The 20,185-nt window shown below is 48.0% G+C and overlaps 1 protein-coding gene across 1 annotated transcript in view; it reads right to left on the bottom strand.

Annotated features, from left to right (window-relative positions):
- The window catches only part of LOC137157838 (kinesin-like protein KIF28), a 79,878-nt gene that overhangs the window by 25,329 nt on the left and 34,364 nt on the right, over positions 1 to 20,185 (bottom strand). Inside the window, exons 9-14 of the mRNA XM_067555274.1 lie at positions 19,481 to 19,634; positions 18,308 to 18,385; positions 15,395 to 15,485; positions 14,403 to 14,457; positions 12,974 to 13,097; positions 1,811 to 1,955 (exon numbers count right to left, since the gene is read on the bottom strand). Of these exons, the coding sequence (XP_067411375.1) occupies positions 1,811 to 1,955; positions 12,974 to 13,097; positions 14,403 to 14,457; positions 15,395 to 15,485; positions 18,308 to 18,385; positions 19,481 to 19,634 (647 nt within the window). The remainder of the gene's footprint in view (positions 1 to 1,810; positions 1,956 to 12,973; positions 13,098 to 14,402; positions 14,458 to 15,394; positions 15,486 to 18,307; positions 18,386 to 19,480; positions 19,635 to 20,185) is intronic.

Genomic DNA, 20,185 nt, shown 5'->3' with positions numbered 1-20,185 from the left:
GCAATCAGTTGGCCCTCATGTTCTTGCTAGAGATTGGCCCCAGCTAAAAAGTCTGGCCCCAGGATCCGGATTTTAAACACAAGAAGTCTGGCATGTTTGGACCTTGAATTTTGGTTCAGCCCATTATGAAGATTTGCAAAATTTGTCTATGGAGTTGGGTACAGATTTCCAGCTTCCCTAAGTTTTATAGGTTGTCCTGTTCAGAAATATTTGTGATTCATTCTCTTTTGAGTAGAGGCAGTGATAATAGCAATAAACTGTATGGTATCACTGCACTTTTCTCTGGGATGGAGCCATCTGAAATGTGAAACATAGCAGCTGTTCTGTAACGCACAGCAACCTGACAACAGTTTAGCACATGGGAGTCTAGTATGCCACTGTATCCAACTGAAACTGCAGGAGGCCATTTCTTTAAGAATGCTAAATTCCTACATTTGCAAGTGCTTCTCAGGATTTCTCCATTATAATAACCACAAACCAAACATTTTGCCTTTGGGATTGAACAAGTTTAAGTGTTATGTAAAAAAGGACTACGAAAATTTAATTTTAAGGAAAGACCTTTTGAGTGGTGATCTCCTGAATGTACTGTGAGACAAATGTAATTATATAAGAAAGTGGGAGCAAGAAGAGGAAGAGCAAATTTTAGATGAGCAGTGGGGGAACTATTTGGAGAAGAGCAAGAAATAATTCTATTTCAGTAACAATGAGAAAGTTACGATCAAATTTTGTACCACTGGTACCCCACTCAGTAAGAATCTAAACTAGCATAGATGATTGCTGGAGGAGTAATGGAGCAAGGAGAAAGGAGTCTTGAGCACACCTGGTGTTCCTGCCCACACAAAGCATTCCTGGAAAAGAGCTATACAGGAATAACGTACATCATGGATTGCTCACTTGACAATCTTGAACTCTCAGCAAGCAATCTTGTGTCAATTACTAGTCTGGGGTGTTTTATATTATTAAAAACAAACTGATCTAATTTCTTATGCCATGTCTGCGCTGTAGCTGTGCTGCTGTAGCACAGTTGCTTCCTACATCGATGGAAGGGGTTTTTCCAGGTAAGTACTCCACTTCTCCAAGAGGCGGTAGCTAGGTCGACAGAAGCCTGAGACTACAGTGGGGGTTAGGTTAACCTAAATATGACCCATAGGGACTGAAATTTTTCACACCACTGAGTGATGTAAGCTAGGTCGACCTAAGTTTTAGGTGTAGACCAGGCCTTAGAAGTGATCACTGCTTACTGGGGAGGTGATTTTTTTTTTTTAAATAAATACTTCAAGTACTTTTGAGAGAACATGGGACATCCTGGTGAGTAAGAAATTGACCTATGCTTGAGATACATAATTTTGAGTGACATGACTGGCAATAAATTAACTTATTCTGAGAGACTATGCAAAAACTCAGAACATTTTTGTTTATTAACAACAGTACAATATAAACCCCAAAATATTCACACACTGCTATAGGCATTAGGTTTTAAAAACCAGTACACGAGTACAGAAGACAAAAGATGCATAATGAACGTTACGTTTTAATGAACTAATTTGTTTTCGCTGTGCATTGGAATAACTGTGTTTTAAAAATCTAAAATGTAAAACATTTACAATAGAAGAATTTGGGTAGGTAAAATGCAATTAGTAGGGTCTCATCTTTCCCATGAGGCACTGTGCAGCATTGGGCCCTCATTAAGTATTCCATTCTAGCTGCAAAAAGGAAAGATAGATTTAGAAGTATTTTCATCACACCCCTTTTAGAAGTACACTCACCTCAAAGAAGTATATTAGCTCAGTAGACAAGCAGTAATGCTTACCAAGTTTATCTACACTGAAGCCCTCTGCTGCTGCCAACTCTGACTGAAAGAAATCATAATCATATCTGATCAAGTCCTCATTGGTGCGTTCCGCAGGAAATCCAACATAAAGGTAAGCACTGTTTGATCCCAAAATAACACGGTCCTGAAGATTAAAGTACATCGTGCTTGTTAAACTTGTGATATTTTTCACTTCAAGTGCTCTACTCAAAATGCCCTTCCCACCCTGATTGTGAACCATTGATAACTACTGTGAGTATGGTTTTCCAGCCAATTGTTCACCAACCTTGCAGTAAATTCATTTAGGCTATAATTCCATAGTTTGTTTATAAGACGGTCATGAGAGATAAAATCAAAACTCTTACTAGAATCACAATATATTGCATCTACTACTCCCCCCTGCATCCGCCCTTGTTGCCCTGTCAGCGAAGGACAGCAGGTTGTTCTTCACAAATCGATGTTGACTGTTACCTATCATCTTATTATCGTCTAGGTCAGTGGTCCCCAAGATTTTTACATGGTGCCCTCCCCCCATCCATGCCTCTCCTGGGAGCTGCAGTTGGGAGTGAGGCAGCAGTCAAGGCCAGGGAGTCTGGGGGCTGGAAGTGGAACGGGAGCTGAGGTTGGGTGCAGAACTGCGACCAGGAGTGGACCCGTGGCTCAGGCCAGGGCTAGGTAGCTCTCTCTCTCCACCCCCCATGGAAACTGGCTCGGGCTCTGCCGCGGCCCCTGAATGTTCCTTCAGGGGACGCCCCTCCAGTTTGGGGACCTCTGGTCTAGGTGTTTAGAAATTGTTGGATTATTTGCTCCATTATCTTTCTGGGTACTGAAGTTAAACAGATTGGTATTATTCCCCGGGTGGGTATTAATGGATAAGTCAGACACTATCTTCTATAAGAACCGAGAATCAGCTCTAAGGACTATCCTGTCCTGAGGAAAAGAAGTAAAGGGTGGATCTGCCATGAGTTCACTCATTCTCAATGGCAACAATGAAGGTCCATTTACATAGATAAATGATGAAACAAAGTCTCAGCCAATGGTTCAAATGGAGATTTCACCAACGTGGTTAATACCTGCTTGGGGTCCAAGTAGGGACAGGGTCTCTAATAGGAGGATACATATTTGATAAACCTTTCATAAACTTTTTAAATGAAGCATGAATAAACAGTGATCTGTGATCAACTAAAATATTATATACAGAGAAGGCTGCCAAATGTACCTTTAAGGATTAATTGGATAACCCTTACATCATGTATTCCAGGACAAAGGAATGGAAGCTGATAATGGATGATTAGATTTCCTCTGTATCTATGACTGAAATCTGACACACTGTAGCTGGTAACGGTTTCTAGTAGACCGTTGCACAGATGAAGAACACGACTGCTCAAGTTCAGACAGAGTTGAAGTTAAATCATCCACACCACCAAGTGATGGGACTGCAGGCCCTGTGAAAGAAGACTGGAGAAAGGAGTTTGAAGACTTTGCAGGACACCTGAAGGAGATCTGTGAACTAGGGTTGACAAGGCCAAGCTGGGGCAATGGACATCATCCGGGCTCTGTCGTGACGTATCTTCCTTATCACATTTTGTATGAAGGGAAAAGGAATACATCAGACCCTGCCCCCACTGTAGCAGAAAAGCATCTGACAGAGACAGACTGTCCGTGCTCGCTCTGCAACAGAAAAAGGTCATTTTCTGGTCAACCTTGTCACAAATAGGGTTGACTAGTCACGTACCTATCTGGAAAGAATGATCTGAACCAGCTGATCCTTCAAGGCCATTCATGCATCTGAGAGCTGCTCCTTGTGAGACAATCTGCAACTACATTGTTTCCCCTGCCAGATGTATTGCTACAGCAGTAGTCCCCAAACTGTGGGGCATGCCTCCCTAGGGGGGTGTAGACGAACATTTAGGGGGGCAAGGCATGTCCTAGGCCAGCCCCCACAGGAGGTGGGAAGGGAGCGCCATCCAGCTCTGCACTGCCCCCAGCTCTGCTCCAGCCCCACCCCCAGCTGCAGCTCTGGCCTGTGCTCCTGGCTGTGGCTCTGACCCACTCTGCCTCAGCTCCGCTCCCAGCTCTGACCATGGCCCCATTCCTGGCTGTGGCCCCCAAAGCCCTGACTGTGGCCCTGCTTCCAGCCATGGCCACAGTCACTACTCTGGCCCTGACTGCAGCTCCCAGCTCCTTAACCCATCTCTGGCCCCACTCCCAACCACAGCTCCCCAGGAGGAGGGGTGGCAACCGAAAAATTTTGGGTACCACTGTGTTACAAGATAAACATCATGGTGGATATACCAATCCCACAGATTTTATTGCCTCTGCACACAAGGGGGCAGAGTGGGCACCCTCCCGCTTGTTGATATAATACATGGTCAACGTATTCTCCTTTAATACCTGCACTATCTTCCCCAGTAGATGTGTGAGGAATGATTTGACCAGCAGGTGGACAGCTCTCAGTTCCAGTACACTGATGTGCAATGTTCTTTCCCAAGAAGACAAGTGCCTCACAACTGTTGAGTGAGTCAGATGTCTCCTCAACCATTGATTGACCCTTCTGAAGTCACGGTCCGGGATGGACCTAGAGCATTGAACTGCACACCAATGAGCATGTTCATCCTGCTTGAACACCAGTCTTGAGAGGATATAATGTTCTGAGGCCTGGTGACCAACAGCTGAAGACTGTCTGAACTTGGAATGTAGACATGGGACATCCAGTGAAGCACAGATCTCATTCTCAGATGGGCAAGCACATGTTCTGGCTGCCATAAGCCCCATGAGACCCAGGAAGAACTTTACCCTCTGTGTGGGGCAACTGTGAATCTTCAATAGGCATTGCTTCATTCTGAGAAAAACAGGGTTACTTACCAGTAACTGTTGTTCTTCGAGATATGTTGCTCATATCCATTCCAATATGGGTGAGTGCGTGCCCCGTGCACTGGTTCCCAGAACATTTTTGCCCTTAGCAAGCCCCGTAGGGCCGGCTCTGGCACCCCCTGGAGTGCCACGCTCATGCCGTGGTATATCAGGCACCACCAGCTCTGAAGACCCTCAGTCCCTTCCTTCTGCCGACTCCGACAACCAGGACGGAGGACGGGTGTGAAATGGATATGAGCAACACATCTCAAAGAACAACAATTACTGGTAAGTAACCCTGTTTTCTACTTTGAGTGATTGCTCATATCCATTCAAATAAAGGTGATTAAATAGCCATACCTTGGATGTGGGTAGGAGTCAGCATCGAGCGGCTCTCATCAGCATAGCGCTGCCGAAGCCCACGTCCTCTCTCGCCTGCTGCACGATGGCGTAGTGGGACGTGAAGGTGTGGACCGATGCCCAGGTCACTGCTTTGCAGATGTCCTGCAGGGGCTCTCTTTCCAGGAAGGCCGCCGACGAGGTCTCGGCTCTGGTTGAGTGCACTGACACAGCTCCTGGAAGCAGCACCTTTGCCTGCTCGTAGCAGGTCCTGATGCAGGCAGTGATTCAGGTGGAGATGCACTGGGTGGAGACAGGTGAACCCTTCATCTGGTCTGCCACGGCCACGAACAGCTGCGTCAACTTCCGGAATGGCTTTGTACGCTCGATGTAGTAAGCCAAGGCTCGTCTCACGTCCAACGAGTGCCATCTCTGCTCCTCCTCCAACCCGTGCGGTTTGGGAAAGAACACGGGGAGGAAGATACCTGGTTATAGTGGAACTGGGACACCACCTTGGGCAGGAAGGCCGGGTGGGGTCTCAGCCGCATCTTGTCTTTATAAAAGACAGTGTAGGGGGGCTCCAAGGTCAAGGCCCTAATCACAGAGACCCTTCTAGCTGATGTAATGGCCACCAGGAAGGCTACCTTTCATGACAGGACGAGCAGCAGGCATGTAGCCATGGGCTCGAAGGGTGGCCCCATCAGTCTGGCGAGGACCAGGTTCAAGTCCCAGGGAGGCACCGGTTCACGGACCTGCGGGTATAGCCTCTCCACCCCCTTAAGGAACCTCACCGACATGTGGTGCGAGAATAGTGACTTCCCTTCCATCGGCTGGTGGAAGGCCGAGATGGCCGCCAGGTGCACCTTCAGGGATGCCAGAGCTAGACCCTGCAGCTTCAGGTGGAGCAGGTACTCCTGTATAGGCGAGCAGCTTGGCAGGATGCCCTGGGCCTCCGCCCAACAGGTAAACCGCTTCTACTTGGCCCGGTACACCACCTGAGTGGAAGGTCTCCTGCTGCCCAGCAGAACCTGCTGGACCTGCTCCAAGCAGGCCCTTTCTCCCTCCGTCAGCCATAGAGTCTCCATGCTGTCAGGTGGAGGGAGTCCAGGTCCGGGTGCAGGAGGTGACCCCGGTCCTGGGAGAGCAGGTTGAACCGCCTCGGAAGCGGCAGCGGTGGGGTGATCAACAGGTTCAGCAGCATGCTGAACCAATGCTGCCTCGGCCAGGCCGGGGCAATCAGTATCACGTCCGCTTTGTCCCTCTTGATTTTCAAGAGGACTTTGGGCAGTAGCGGAATGGGGGGAAACGCATACATGAGGGTCCCCGTCCAACCTATGAGGAATGCGTCGGAGATGGAGCCCGGCTTGCGACCCCGGAGCGAGCAGAACCTCGGGCACTTCCTGTTCCAGGATGACGCAAACAGGTCCAGTTGGGAAACACCCCACCTGCGGAAAATAAAAGTCGCCACGTCCGTGTGCAATGACCAGTCGTGATGGGGTAGAAACAACCTGCTGAGGTGGTCCACCTCATCGTTCCTGACCCCTGGGAGGTGAGAGGCAGATATGTGGAAGTCGTGCCTCACCGTAAAGTCCCACAGTTGAATAGCCTCCTGGCAAAGGGCTGAGAAGCGCGCTCACCCCTGCCTGTTCATATAAAACATGGCCGCTGCGTTGTCCATGAGGATCTGCACCATCCTGCCCCTCAGGAATCTGAGGAACACCTTGCAGGCCAGGCACACTGCCCTGAACTCCCGGACATTGATATGAAGACCCCTCTCATCCGCTGACCAGAGCCCCTGGGTGCTCAGGTCGCTGCTGATGTGGACCCCCCATCCCACAGCCAAGGCGTCTGTGATAAGGGTGACCGAAGGGGCCAAGTCTCTGAAAGGGACTCCCCGCAATACCTGCCCGGGAGTCCGCCACCAGTTTAGGGAGGTCAGGACCTGTGTGGGAACCGTGACCACCTTGTTCAGGGAGTGTCTGGTCGGTGCGTACACCGAGGCTAACCACGCCTGGAGAGGCCTGAACTTGAGGCAAGCCAGCCTCACCATGTACATGCAGGCCTCCATGTGTCCCAACAGCTGCAAGCAGTGCCTGGCTGTCATCATGGGGGACCGCTGGAGATTGTTGATCATGGCGGCCATCGCCTCGAAGCGAGGCTGTGGGACGAAGGCTCTGGCCTGAGTGGCATCCAGGGTGGCCCCGATGAAGTCTATGCACTGCACCGGGGTGAGAGTAGACTTCTGCTTGATGAGCAGCCCCAGTCTGGTGCATGTCGCACAGGTGAACGCCAGGCTGTTTCTCATGTGGGCCTTGGATTTGCCCCAAATCAGCCAGTCTTCCAGGTAGGGGAACATCTGGACCCCTCTGCGGCGCAGATGTGCCACCACCACCGCCATACATTTTGTGAACACCCTGGGGGTGGACAAGAGGCCGAAGGGTAGGGCCGAGAACTGGTAGTGGCGGCCAGCTACCACAAACTGGAGGAACCGTCTGTGACCGGGAAGGAAAGTAATATGAAAATAAGCGTCCTTTAAATCGAGGGCAGCGTACCAGTCTCCTGGATCTAGGACAGGAATGATGGAGGCTAGGGAAACCATACGGAACCTGAGGCGTCTGATGAATTTGTTCAGACAACGGAGGTCTAAAATGGGCCTCAGGCCCCCCTTTGCTTTGGGAATGAGGAAATATCTTGAGAAGAACCCTTTTCCCCTTTCCCGTGGAGGAACCTCCTCCACAGCTCCCAGGCGGAGGAGAGAGTCTACCTCCTGCGTGAGGAGTTGCTCGTGAGAGGGGTCCCTGAAGAGGGACAGGGTAGGGGGGAAGGCCGTGAGTTGGAGGGCGTAGCCCCTGCGGACTACACCGAGGACCCAGGGGTCTGTGGTGATGTTTTGCCACTCGGTGTAGTACAGCCTGAGCCTGTGGGCAAACGGTAGGGTCAGATCCATGGGGACAGGAAGAGTGCCACCCTCAGGCACACCATCAAAATTGCTGCTTGGAATTGTTCCCCCTGGCTGGGCCTTGCTGGGGACCCGCCGAGAACCCCTGGCGGTCGCGGCAGTGAGGTGGCCTGTATCTATTCTGACCTCTCTGGGGTTGAGCGGGTCTGGGAGGCGGCCGAGGGGTGGGCTGGGGCTGGCGTTGACCTTGCAGCCGAGACTGACGCCTTGAGGCCTGCGGGGTGTAAAGCCCTAGCGACTTCAATGTAGCCCTGGAGTCTTTAAGGGCGTGCAGTTTGTCATCTGTTCTGTCAGAGAAGAGGCCAGCGCCATCGAAGGATAGGTCCTGGATGGACTGCTGGACCTCTTGTGACAGCCCCGAAGACTGGAGCCAGGCACACCACCGTATCACGAAGCCCGACGCCATCGCTCTGCTAGCGGCGTCGGCTGCATCGCTGGCTGACTGCTGGCTGCCACAGCAGCGCCCTCCTCGATGACTGTGGCGAAATCTGCTGCCTGGTCTTGGGCCAATCCCTGCATGAACCTCTGTAAGGAGGAGCAGAGGTTCTGATTGTACTGGCCGAGAAGCGCCTGGTGGTTGGCGATCCTCAGCTGCAGGGCCCCCGTGGAGTAGACCTTGCGGCTGAAAAGGTCCAACTTTTTACCGTCCTTATTTTTGGGGGTGTTGGCCTGGGTCCCCTGCCTGTCTCTCTGGTTGGTGGCATCAACCACTAGAGACCCCGGGGCAGGGTGGTTGTACAGGAAGTCGAACCCTTCCGCGGGAACATAATACTTTTTCTCAGCGCCCTTGGATGTAGGAGCAACCAAGGCAGGGGTTTGCCAGAGGACCTTGGACAGCTTCAAGACCCTCTTGTGCACAGGCAGGGCGACTCTGGAGGGCCCCGCAGACCCCGACACCCCAAAGAGGGGGTCCTCCTCCTCAGAGAGCTCCTTGAGCTCAAGATTCAAGTTACTTGCCACTCTCCTAAGCAGGTCCTGATATGCTTTAAAGTCAGGAATGGGTGCCCTACGGTCCCTGGTGGCTGCATCGTCAGGGGAAGAGGAGGAGGAGGACTTTGGGAGGGGCCCCGTGGAGGTGCCCTCCTGAGGGTCTGATTCCTCCTCCGAGGAATGGCCCTTGTCCCGCTGGCTTGGAGGGGGGGTGCTGGTTGGGCCACCGATGACTGGACTGAAACCGTACCCTGGCCCATCTGGGTCCCCCAGGGCTCCCAGTAGGGCCATTGCCAAGGGCCTTGAGGCCACCCCGGTGCCGATTGGGAAGCGTCCTGATAGGCGCGGGACCTCGAGCCGCTAGAGTGGTGCCAATGGAATCTCCGCCTTGGTGCCGATGTCTTACAAAGACACTTGCCCCTAGGAGAATGGGAGCGGTGCCAGCTGTGACTTCTCCGCCCCTGCACCGACTTCGACCGGTGGCGCGGTGCTGAGGCTCTCGGTACCAGGGATCGGGACCAGTGCTGTTTAGTCTCCACCAGTGTTGGCGGCTGCGCCATGGACCAGGACTGGCGTCGCCTGTCCGCATCGCCTGGCGCCGGGATCCGCGCTGGGCTGTGATCTGGGGATCCGGACCGGTGCTGCGCACCTTTGGTCCCTCTTGATGACGGGGCCCACACTGGGCTGTGGGACTGGGATTGTGATTGGTGCTGGGTGTCGTCCGGCACTGGGATTCGCGCCAGGCTGCGTGCCGGGAATCGAGACCAGTGCTGAGCGTGTTGGGTCTGGTCAGCCGCCAGGATCTGCGCCAGGCTGCGTGCCGGGGATCTGGACCGGTGCCGAGCGTGTCAGGTCTCATCGGGCACCGGGATCCGCGCCGAGCTGTGTGCCGGGGATCGAGACTGGTGCCGTGCTGGGCTCGGTGCCGGGGTGCGAGGTCTCGAAGCACGATCCTCGCGGGAGGCGGAACTGTAGCAGTGGCGCCTCACGCGTGAGCCTCGAGACTGCCCTTGGTGTCAAGGAGCTTGATGACTCAGAGTTGGAACTGGGAGAGGAGTCCGCACTCTCTACCCTCCGCGACCGTCTGGGGGGAGACCTAGAATCCTGCCTCGACCATCCACCGGGGCAACCCAGAGCAGGTTTACCCCGAGACACTGGTCCCCGCACCCTCAGCCGAGGGGGGGAAGGAGACACGGGCATGCCCATCAGGGCCCGAGCTGCAGCGAACGCCTCCGGTGTCGATGGCCCTTGCAGGGGCGCCCCCTCATCCCCAGGAGTCGGGGGAGGCTCCCTGCGAGAAGATGCCAGTGCTGGAGTAGTTTCCACAGCACGTGGCTGGGGCATCTCCAGATTGGCCCCCGGCCTGACAGGCAGCGCGGGGAAGTCCTCGCAGGCGGCCTCCTGCCGCTTCTTCTTCCTCGGCACCGAAGGTTGCTGCGGTGCCAGCGGTGCACTCTGCACCGAGGAGACGCTTGGTGCCACAGGAGATCACGTCGGTTCGGAGTCCGGCCAGAGTGCAGACTCCATCAGGATGGCCTTCAAGAGGGCATCTCTCTCCTTCTGGGTCCGCGGCTTGAAGGCCTTGCAAATTTTACATTTGTCCTTTCCGTGCTGCTCCCCGAGACAACGGAGGCAGCGGTCGTGAGGATCGCTCACAGGAAAAGCCTTGCCGCAAGCTGCACAGGCCTTAAAATCGGTTGAGCCAGGCATGGCCCAACCCTAAGCCCCTGAGGGCTAACTATCTATTGTTCTAACACTTAACTACTTAACTATTCTTAACTAAACAACTATACTTAACACTAAGAACGATGAGAACAGGGATTGCTACTTGCTGTTCAGCAAGGGGCAGACGTTCCAGGAACCGTCAACGGGCGGAAAGAAGGAACTGGGGGCCCTCAGGGCCAGCAGCACCTGATATACCGCTGCATGAGCGCAGCACTCCAGGGGGTGCCAGAGCCGGCCCTATGGGGCTTGCTAAGGGCAAAAAAGTCCCGGGAACCAGTGCACGGGGCACACACTCACCTATATTGGAATGGATATGAGCAATCACTCGAAGTAGAACCTGACTTCTGGCAGAAAGACTCTCCCTGCTACTGAGTCCCATACAGCATCTATAAAAGGGATCCTTTGTGTATGACAGAGGATTGACTTTGGAAGGTTGAGGAAAAACCTGAGGTCCAAGAAAAGATTGTTCGTGGTAACTACATGGCTCAATAGATCCTTGTGCACAGTGGCCTTCTCTAGCCAATCATCCAGTAAGGGTAAACAAAAATATCCTGCTTTCTCAGATATGCCACTACCACAGAGAGACACTTCATAAATACACTAAGTGCTGAGGAAAGGCCAAATGGGAGTTCCTGGCATGGAAATGGTGCTCAGCCACCACAAATCAAAGGTGCTTTTGATGTTTTTGATTCATTGCGATATGGAAATAAGTGTTCTTTAGACCAGGAGTTGCAAACCAATATAGATACAACAGCAAAGGGCCATTATATAGGCTAGGGTCAGCAAATGGAACCAAAACTTCCAGATGTACTTTTTAAATTATCTTAAGTCTAATGTTGGCCAAGCCCCATCCCCCCAATTCTTTTGCACCAGAAAATATCCTAGTAAAATGCCCTAACCTCTTGGGTAAGTGCGAACATCCTGGACTGCTCCTATCTGAAGCAATTTCTCCATTTATGCAAAAAGAATTGCCTCATGAGAGAGGTTCCTGAAAAGGGACAGGTAGGGGCAGCTGGGGAGAGGCAAGCTTTTGAATTATATGGTACAGCCCTTTCCCACCATCTTTAAATGCCATTGATATGATGTAATTTGCCTGCAGGTATTGATGAGGTGGGCTAGCCTGTCTCCAAAGAAAGGGGAAGAAAAATGCTGGTTGTCTGGATCCAGGCTTTTAATCATCTCATCAAAACTGAGACTTGGTGTTTCGGGATGAGGGTGCTGACAAGGAAGTGGGCTGTCTGGGTTTGGAACACAGCTTGAGAGGCCTTTCTCTTATAATGACTCTCAGACTGCAGGTTGTTGATGTCTTTGATTGGAAGAAAAGTGGGACATTGAGGGCTGGGAGTAGTGCTAACGCTGATACCTGAAAGAATGTGGAGGGCCTCCTTCGTGTAAAAAGGGGTCAACACCAGAGATCTGGCTGATGATCTCGTGTCACCTTCGAAGTCAGTCTCTAAGTGCCCCGGCTCAAAGAAAGGAGCTCTCTCTTCATCCTCTTCCCCAGACAGAGCATCTGATACCACTGTCTGTAGAGTCATTGGATCTGAAGGGGTTGGATCTGAGTATCTTTGGGTTCTCATACTCTTTTGCAAATGAAAAGTCACCTCTCCATCTTTATGGGGGGAGGGTAACTGAAGAAGTCCTGAGGTGGTCCTCAAAAAAGCCCCAGAATGGCCAATCTTCCTGATAATCGGGGTTTGGGAACATATCGGGGGGGGGGAGGGGGGGCAGCGAAAGGTGGACTGAAACTTGCTATTGGTCTTTCCATTCTTCCTCTATCTGAGAGGATCTGAGAAAGAGTGGATCCGGGGGCAAGAATGGGGATACTGCTCTTTGTGGAGACCCTGACAGAACTCTAGGAGGAAGTATCGGGAAGAGTTCTGGGAAGGAGTCATTCCAGGGGGCACCTGCACTGACCTGACAGGTACCACTGGGGGAAAACCCTTCTGACGACTGTGCACGCAGCACGCGCACCCCTGCTTGGAATCAACACCAGCAAGCACTCAAAGAAGAACCTCAAGTTCCAATCCTACAACTCCTACTCCCACAGGTAATCTTTACTCAACATGAAAGTCACTGATGCTATATTCTGGAAATAGATTACTCAGGCAAGTAAAGATTACAGGAATGGGCATTTGTTTGCCCCAAAATACCTTCTTTTTAAATGGGTACCTTTTTAAAAATACACTGGTACTCCTGTTTATTTAGTTAAACTATTTCTTTAAAAGTTAGAACATTGTAGACAATTACTGTCTTTACCTTCAGAATCAATTTCAGTTTAGAATTAGTAGGAATCATTCTCATCTGCAATCCCCATGCCTGATTGTTTCATTCTCCAGGAGAAAAAAGAAACTTACCAAATGCTGCAGTTTGGTTTTCCCAGTGATGGGTACACCATTGACAACAACTTTGCACTTTTCCCATGGCGTTATGGTAACTTTGCCATTAGTATTTGTGAACGTAGCATGCTTGTCCAAAATGCTGAAAGATAAGATACTTCTAGCAATTCATGGATCTCTTAAGAACCAAGCTAACATTGCCCATCTCAAAATCCTGCAAAAACATTTATTCTAATTTTGAAGATAATAAAAACTTTTACTTGTATTCCAGTAGCACCGACAATATACTAGGTAGGCATTGTCCACATCACCCTACCTGAGACAGATTGCCTCTCTCCCCAGGACTTATACTACACTTGAGATCAGTAGAGGCATCAAAGCTAGAGCATCCTTGGAATAGAACAGAAGATGCTGCTAGCAGGGCATGCTGAGGGCTCCCAACTTTTGGGATTCAACTCTCTTAACTTGGTCCAAAATGGGCCAACTTTGTTGACCTTCCAGGAATGCTGCAAAGCCAGTTGCTTGTGAGCAGGTAGTTGGTGAGGGCCGAAGTGAGTGGGGGTAGGGTTTCTTTTGGAATTTGAGTGAGGGATGAGAAGATATTGATTAGGTTTGCAATGTGATTTGCTGGGGGGTGGCTATATGGACAGGGGAGAACATGCTGCTGTTGTAGATCAGTAATGATGTTTGTTGGGTGTTTTTATTTGATGGCAAGGGCACCTAGAATCTGGGATAGGCCTTACTGTGTATCTATTTAAATAAAAAAATAAATACCCTGAAGAACTCACAAGCTAAGGCCCTGTCTAACATGTCACAAAGTTGCTAAAATCAGTGCAACTCTACAGGCATTAGCAATGGTGGAGATATAATGTAGATGCACTGCTGGCATTTTACATGCTGCCTCATCTAAGCCTGTTCGGATCAGCTGCATTGTCTCAAAAGCATGCAGCTGCTACCTTGGTGGGTCAGGATGCACAGTCATTATGGGAGCTGGGTTCTGAGTGGTTGATGATCTTGAAAATGTTAGCTCTGTGTGGCTCAAAAGCTTGTCTCTCTCATGAACAGAAGTTGGTCCAATAAAAGGTATTGCCTCACCCACTTTCTCTCTCTAGAATAGATCATCAGGACTAAAATAAGTCTCCAAATCAAGACTAAATCAGTATTTTTAAAATTCTTACACAAGATTTTAGTTTTATGGCAATTTAGTACCTGAACTTTGAATGAAATATTGCAATATAACTTTATACTTGCACTAGTTTTGAAAAGGGCAGTTTTCAGAAATAAAGTTTCCCTCAACCTATTTTTCCTCCACTCATCATAAAAACAGTTCATGTTAAAATGGTCACGTTCTCACAGCTCATATATATGCAATTTCTAATATACATTTCTTTGGTTAAAAAGACACAAATTCAGCTGTCTTGTTTCTTATGAATTTACTTATACTTACCCCAAACCTCTAAGGGTTATTGCATTTGAGGCTGACTGACCAACATCACATGAACCTGAAAGAATTAAAAGTTTCTGGAATAAGTTATGTGCTCTGGGTAAAAACAGTTACAGTCACTGCTAAAATAACTGGATCAGCATTTCAACGTTTTTCTCCTATGTGAATCTGACGAGTTGTGCTTGACTGAGAGACGTGTCATGTTATTGCTATTATCTTAATATTAAATATATATTTAATGCTTTTAAGATATTCTGGGTCCTGATTTATGTAAAAGGCTCCACACTTGGCCTCTGATTTTTGTACCCACAAATAATTATGGAAGCATTTTATAGCATTTAGAAATCTGAGCTATTCCTGACATTGAAGATATTTAGACCTGTGGTCTAAATGCCATGTGCACAACAATGTTTCTGGTCTATAAGCTGCTTGATCCTCATTAGTTGGGTCACTCCCAACTGCAGCTCCTGTCAGTAATGAAAAGAAAAATATTGCTAGCAGAAGAATCAGTGTATTGTAAGCAAGAGAAGACAGCCAGCTAGGTAGTCAGGTGACAAATGGTGGAAGCTGGATCAGATATCAATAAATTAACTTGCAAAGTGAAAAAACTAATGGCTGGAAATATGCTCTTATCAGACTGACATCCAGCAAGTCTGATATGCTTACTTTAACAGGTTAGGTTTCTATTGTATTTAGTACCCAAAAACATTCCTCTAATTTGAATCCTTTTAAGTGAACTTTGCCATATTAGCAAACAAAAAGAGCACATGTTTGATAGTGGAAAAGGACAGTTTAGACAAGGTTAGACCCCAAAAAAACATGATAATCTCATTAAATGTATGTGTGGCTGAGCAATGTCATACTTAAAAGCCTATATTAGCACAACAGCATTTCTGTTATGATGAATTATAAGGTACAGAAAGAAGCATTCATATGAGCTATGTAAATTTGTGCAGCGCTTAATTCTAGAATATGAAACAAATACAACAGAGTACCATCCTGAATGAAGTGCTTGAGAACCCCTGAGAGCTGAGGGTCTTCGTTGATATTCAAGAGATATGGGAATGTCTCCATCATCCGTCTCTCCTGATAAAGAGTTCAGAAACACATTATTTTAGTGTGACATGTTGGAAAGAGCACCAAGTGACAGTTGATAATATACATGGAGGATGATTTTTTTTGGTGTAAGTTTGTTAAACATAAACATGGGTTGTTGAGGACATCCTGAAAAATATTTAAATAACAAACATTCACAAGTCTAAACAATAGATAATAAATTGTCACAAAAACATTTCCCAATCCCAAAATGCAATCAAGCTGTTTTTCAAAACATGACCAGATACTATGAAGGTGGAACTATAGAAGTGGATGGAAAAATGATTAGTTTGATTAATGATTCAATTACAATTCATGTTGACAGGGTAATACTAGTCTCAATTCATCTTTAGTGAATTTAGAAAGATGTAGACAGTTGTTTTTACATATTATACTCCTGTGTTATGTTAGCTCACACTCTTATTGGTGCTGTTTTATATCATGAAATAAAATATAGAATCAAAATGAGGGCACTCGTTTGGAATTTCCCCCGGCCTATCATCCGTTAAGTGGCATGGCCACAATATTTATTATTATTCATTATTTGTATTGCACCAGCATCAGGATCAGAGTCCCATAGGGTGAGGCACTGTACAAACTCTGTCAAAGACTGTAAGCGCTTAGGGGCAGGGACTATCTAATTTAAGATAAGACACAAGAAGTGGGTGTAACAACGAATCAAAGAATGGGAGAGGATGCATGTAACTGTAATAAGAAGATACATTTATGCAGGCTAATTATGCATACAGCTAGATGATTGTGAGCAAACTTTTAAAATACTTTGTAAAATATAAATCAATATCATGTATCCAAACTGGCTATCCATGTAGCATTATCAGTTGGTAATTACCATGTGTGTCATAGTGAAAATGGGTCTTGAGGAGGAATTCAAAGGACCAAAGGGTAGTAGTGGCTTTACTAACTAATTCAGGGAGTCCATTCAACACATAAAGGATAGTTTGGAAGAAAACACAAAGGTGATTTGAGAGGAAGTGGGCAAATGATTGATGGAGGCTGACATTGGGAGCAGATGGGACATGAGGGAAATGAAGAAAAGACATAAGGGACGATAAATTGGGAGAGGCTAACTTGTAACTTGGCATAATATGAATCTTCTTATCCCCTCTCCTTCCCCATAATTCAAAGATAAGTTTGTGTTTTTAAATACATTTCAAAGCTTCTTTTATTAGGGGAAAAAAATCTAGAAAAAATTCATATCACAAATTATTACTTTTAACACTCTGTAGGAAGCCGCTGTGGCCTCCCCCGGAGACAGAGCCCGAGGGAGGGCGCGAGCAACCCGATTGGACAACACCAGGCCCAGCTGCTGAGTCTGCCCGGCAACAAGGGACCCGGGCCGTGATAGGACCTCTCGGCCAGCCCAATCAGCGGCAGCAGGGCGGAGCCCCAACAGGAAAGGGAAGTATAAAAGCCTGACCTCTGAGCTCAGTCAGGGAGAGACTGCTGCTGGAGACAGATGTGCTGCCTGGGCCTGGAGACTGGGTAGGGCCTTCCCAGAGCTGGACCAGGCAACCCGTCCAGAAAGACCGGGCCGAGATACCTCGACCCTGAGACTGGTCCCGGACACCAGGACCCCGCGACTGGGCCGAGACCCCAGAGCAACCTGAATGGCGGGTACCCCCTGAGGCCGGACAGGATCTGGAGGAGCTGCCGGCCGCCAAGCCCCCTGAGTTGGGACAGGACTTGAAGGAGCTGCTGGAAGCCGAGCCCCTCCCCGCGCACAATGACCTAGAGGAGCTGCCCCTCGAAGAGAAACTCCCCGCCTTACTGCCCATGGATGAGGAGGGACTGACGGGCCTACCCCAGGCAGACTACCCTCGCAGCACAGAGAAGGCAGGTACTGGGGCCAACGGAGAGGAAGTAGCCCAGGGGCAGGCATGACCTGTGGCTGAATCTGCAGTATAGTTGGTGCGTTGCGGCAGGAGCCCCGCTGACACAGTGGCAGCTGCTTCTGCCACTACTAGGGCCCTGGGCTGGGACGCAGTGGAGATGGGTGGGCCTGCCTCCCCTCTTCCCTCCCCCCTTTTCCTAGCCACCCCGAGGAGAGTCTCTCTCTCGTGACCGCTCCTGGAGCCATTGCCCTTGCTCACTCACCCTGACTGAGGGCCTGAGTGATAAACTGCTGCTCACCCTGCCTAAGGGTTGGAGCAACTGACTCTTTGCGTGCTCACCCTGCCTAAGGACAGAGCATTAGGCTGCTCACTCACCAAACGCAAGCTATTTCCCCGTGTATAGGAAGCCGCTGTGGCCTCCCCCGGAGACGGTCCGCCAACACACTCCAATTAAAAGTTACATGATTTAAAAGAATAATTAAGTCAGAAAACATTTGTAAATGTTTGTTAAAGTTAGTTAACTCCTATTTTATTTAAAGGGGGAAAATCTTTGGTTCTATCCCTCAGTACTTGGAACTGATACAAGCCTGGGTCTTGTAAGTTTTTTGTAAATAGCTTAATTTTCTTTAAATACAAATGTTTTGTTTTCAGAAGTAACCACTCCTTATCTTAATCCCATTAAATGGAACAATAATGGCTATAAACAAAATATCTTATAATACAACTGACTAGTATATAATCGTTAAAGTGGCATGCTTTTGCATTTACCCAAACTTGACACAAGAAGAGTCCTGGAGGATTGTTTAATAGAAGTAACTATATTTAGGGAAAAAATACCAACTTTAGAAGTACAGTATCTTTTAAAACAAGCCACCTGTGGACAGACATCGTAACCAAAGGAAGATTGGAAAAGAACTGTAGTAAGTCTACAGCTCACACTGCCCTTTAAAGAAATCTTACCTGAGTAATTGCAGCATACTGCTTTTCCCATTCCTTCCAAGCTTCTTCTAGCCGATATTCCCATGTTAATTGAATAGTCTGAATCCGCAGTTCATTTTCAGCCAGCAAACTTCGCAGCTCCTCTGGAAGGAGAGAGAGAGGAAATTTCAGCTGGGATGTATGTACATAACCACTATGAACTTAATCTTCATTTATTAATTTTTAACTTCCAAAAGAAATACCTGTTTTGATAATGTCTGAATAACCATTATAAAGTGATTAAATCATAATATAGTACTCCTGTGTTTACAAACAGAAATACAGGAGCTCCCTTGTTAATGCAGTAACTTTCAGATGCAAAATCTCCTGGGTTAGAAAGCAAGCTGGACTCATAGCAGTCCTCTGCTGAAGGAAAAAGATCCAAATTCAGAAGTGTCCTTGGAATGGTCTTTCTACTTTTCTTGGGCCTGGGACATGTCACAACCTCTCCGTGACACATTGTCCCAATCTGTAAAATAGAGAGAGTTCCTGCCTGCCTCACAAGCATGTTGTGGAGCAGGGTTGCCAACCCTCATGAACTTACACTGCTAGTCTTGTGTTATTTGGGGGGGAGGGGGTTAAAGCCCCAACTACTGGAATCATGTGATTACATGAGAATTTCGGCTTTCATTTTTTAAAACAATTTTTAAAAAGCCCTTATGGTTATGGAGAAAAGCCTGAAAACATGAACTGGATGTACCCTAAAAGTGCAGAAACTGGAATGCAAATAAAAAGCATACAATTTACTATTTTAATAAAAAGTCTCAATTTTTAAGCTAATCTTATGATTTTATGGGGCTTGACTCATGGTTTTTGCATGTTTTTGTGGTTGGCAATAGTGGGATTAATGTTTTGTAAAGTGCTTTGAGAGCACCTGATGAGAGATATTATAGAAGTGCCAACAATATTATTAGTAATATTACATGATCATCTATAAAACCGCATACGATAGCTTTATAGTCTATCTTAGAGGGTCTCCAACTTTCTCTCTGTTGGCAAATTCACAAGAGAGAACTTCTCATAGACCTATCCCTCCTCCCAACTCAACCAGTCACCCTATGCTGTTAATGACATGGGCCAATAAAAAGGGCTCTAGATGACATTTTCAGATCCTGCAATCCATCTGGTACTTGTAGTTCCTTTAGCTAGGTTTACTTTGTAATACATACTTGTTTCATCTGCTGTTTTCCCAGCGTTTCCAAGCCCAGTTAGTCTGGATAAAAGTTTGTTGTTTTCTGCTTTCAGCTCCATTATATGCTTTTCCATTGGACTTGCATTTATGACTGCTTTGTTCTTGATCTTTTTTGTTCTTTCACATATGCAAATATTTAAAAAAAAAAGCAAAAAAAAAAGCCACTCAGTTATTAAACCCCATTGCAGTCAATCTCAGCATAGAGCCTTGGCTGGCAGAGACTAGACTTCCTACACAAAAATGCTTTTTCCTATTTTTTCCAGAAACAGTGGAGCTTTGGAACTTTACAAATAAAAACACCACCACTTTCTCAGGTGCTGCAGGCACATGTCTTCTGCTGCATTGGAAACATGAGTCCCAGCCTAGCTTTTTTTTTTTTCTCTATCAGCTCAGAAGCCATCTCCTTCTTACCCAGATGGCTCTTTTAGTAGAGTCTTGTTGCATTGGTGCAACCACATAAATGAGAAGTCAAGTCAGACCAGGAAGTAAGACTGCATTAATCCCAAAGTCACACAGAAGACATGAACAGGATAGTAAGAAGTTGAGTTTGCAGGGACATGCTCTCACCATCCCCTCAAGTAGCTGCACATGTGCCCCCTTGCTGGCTCCTACCTCAATTCTCAGCCCAGGAAACATCAGGGGGAGGTAGAATGTGTATTCTGCAGCAG

This window comes from Emydura macquarii, unplaced genomic scaffold (assembly GCF_026122565.2).
Source record: "Emydura macquarii macquarii isolate MOO-44397 ecotype Brisbane River unplaced genomic scaffold, CSIRO-AGI_Emac_v2 contig_1597, whole genome shotgun sequence".
Classification (NCBI taxonomy): Eukaryota; Metazoa; Chordata; order Testudines; family Chelidae; genus Emydura; species Emydura macquarii.
This window is presented reverse-complemented; position numbering and strand designations above follow the sequence as displayed.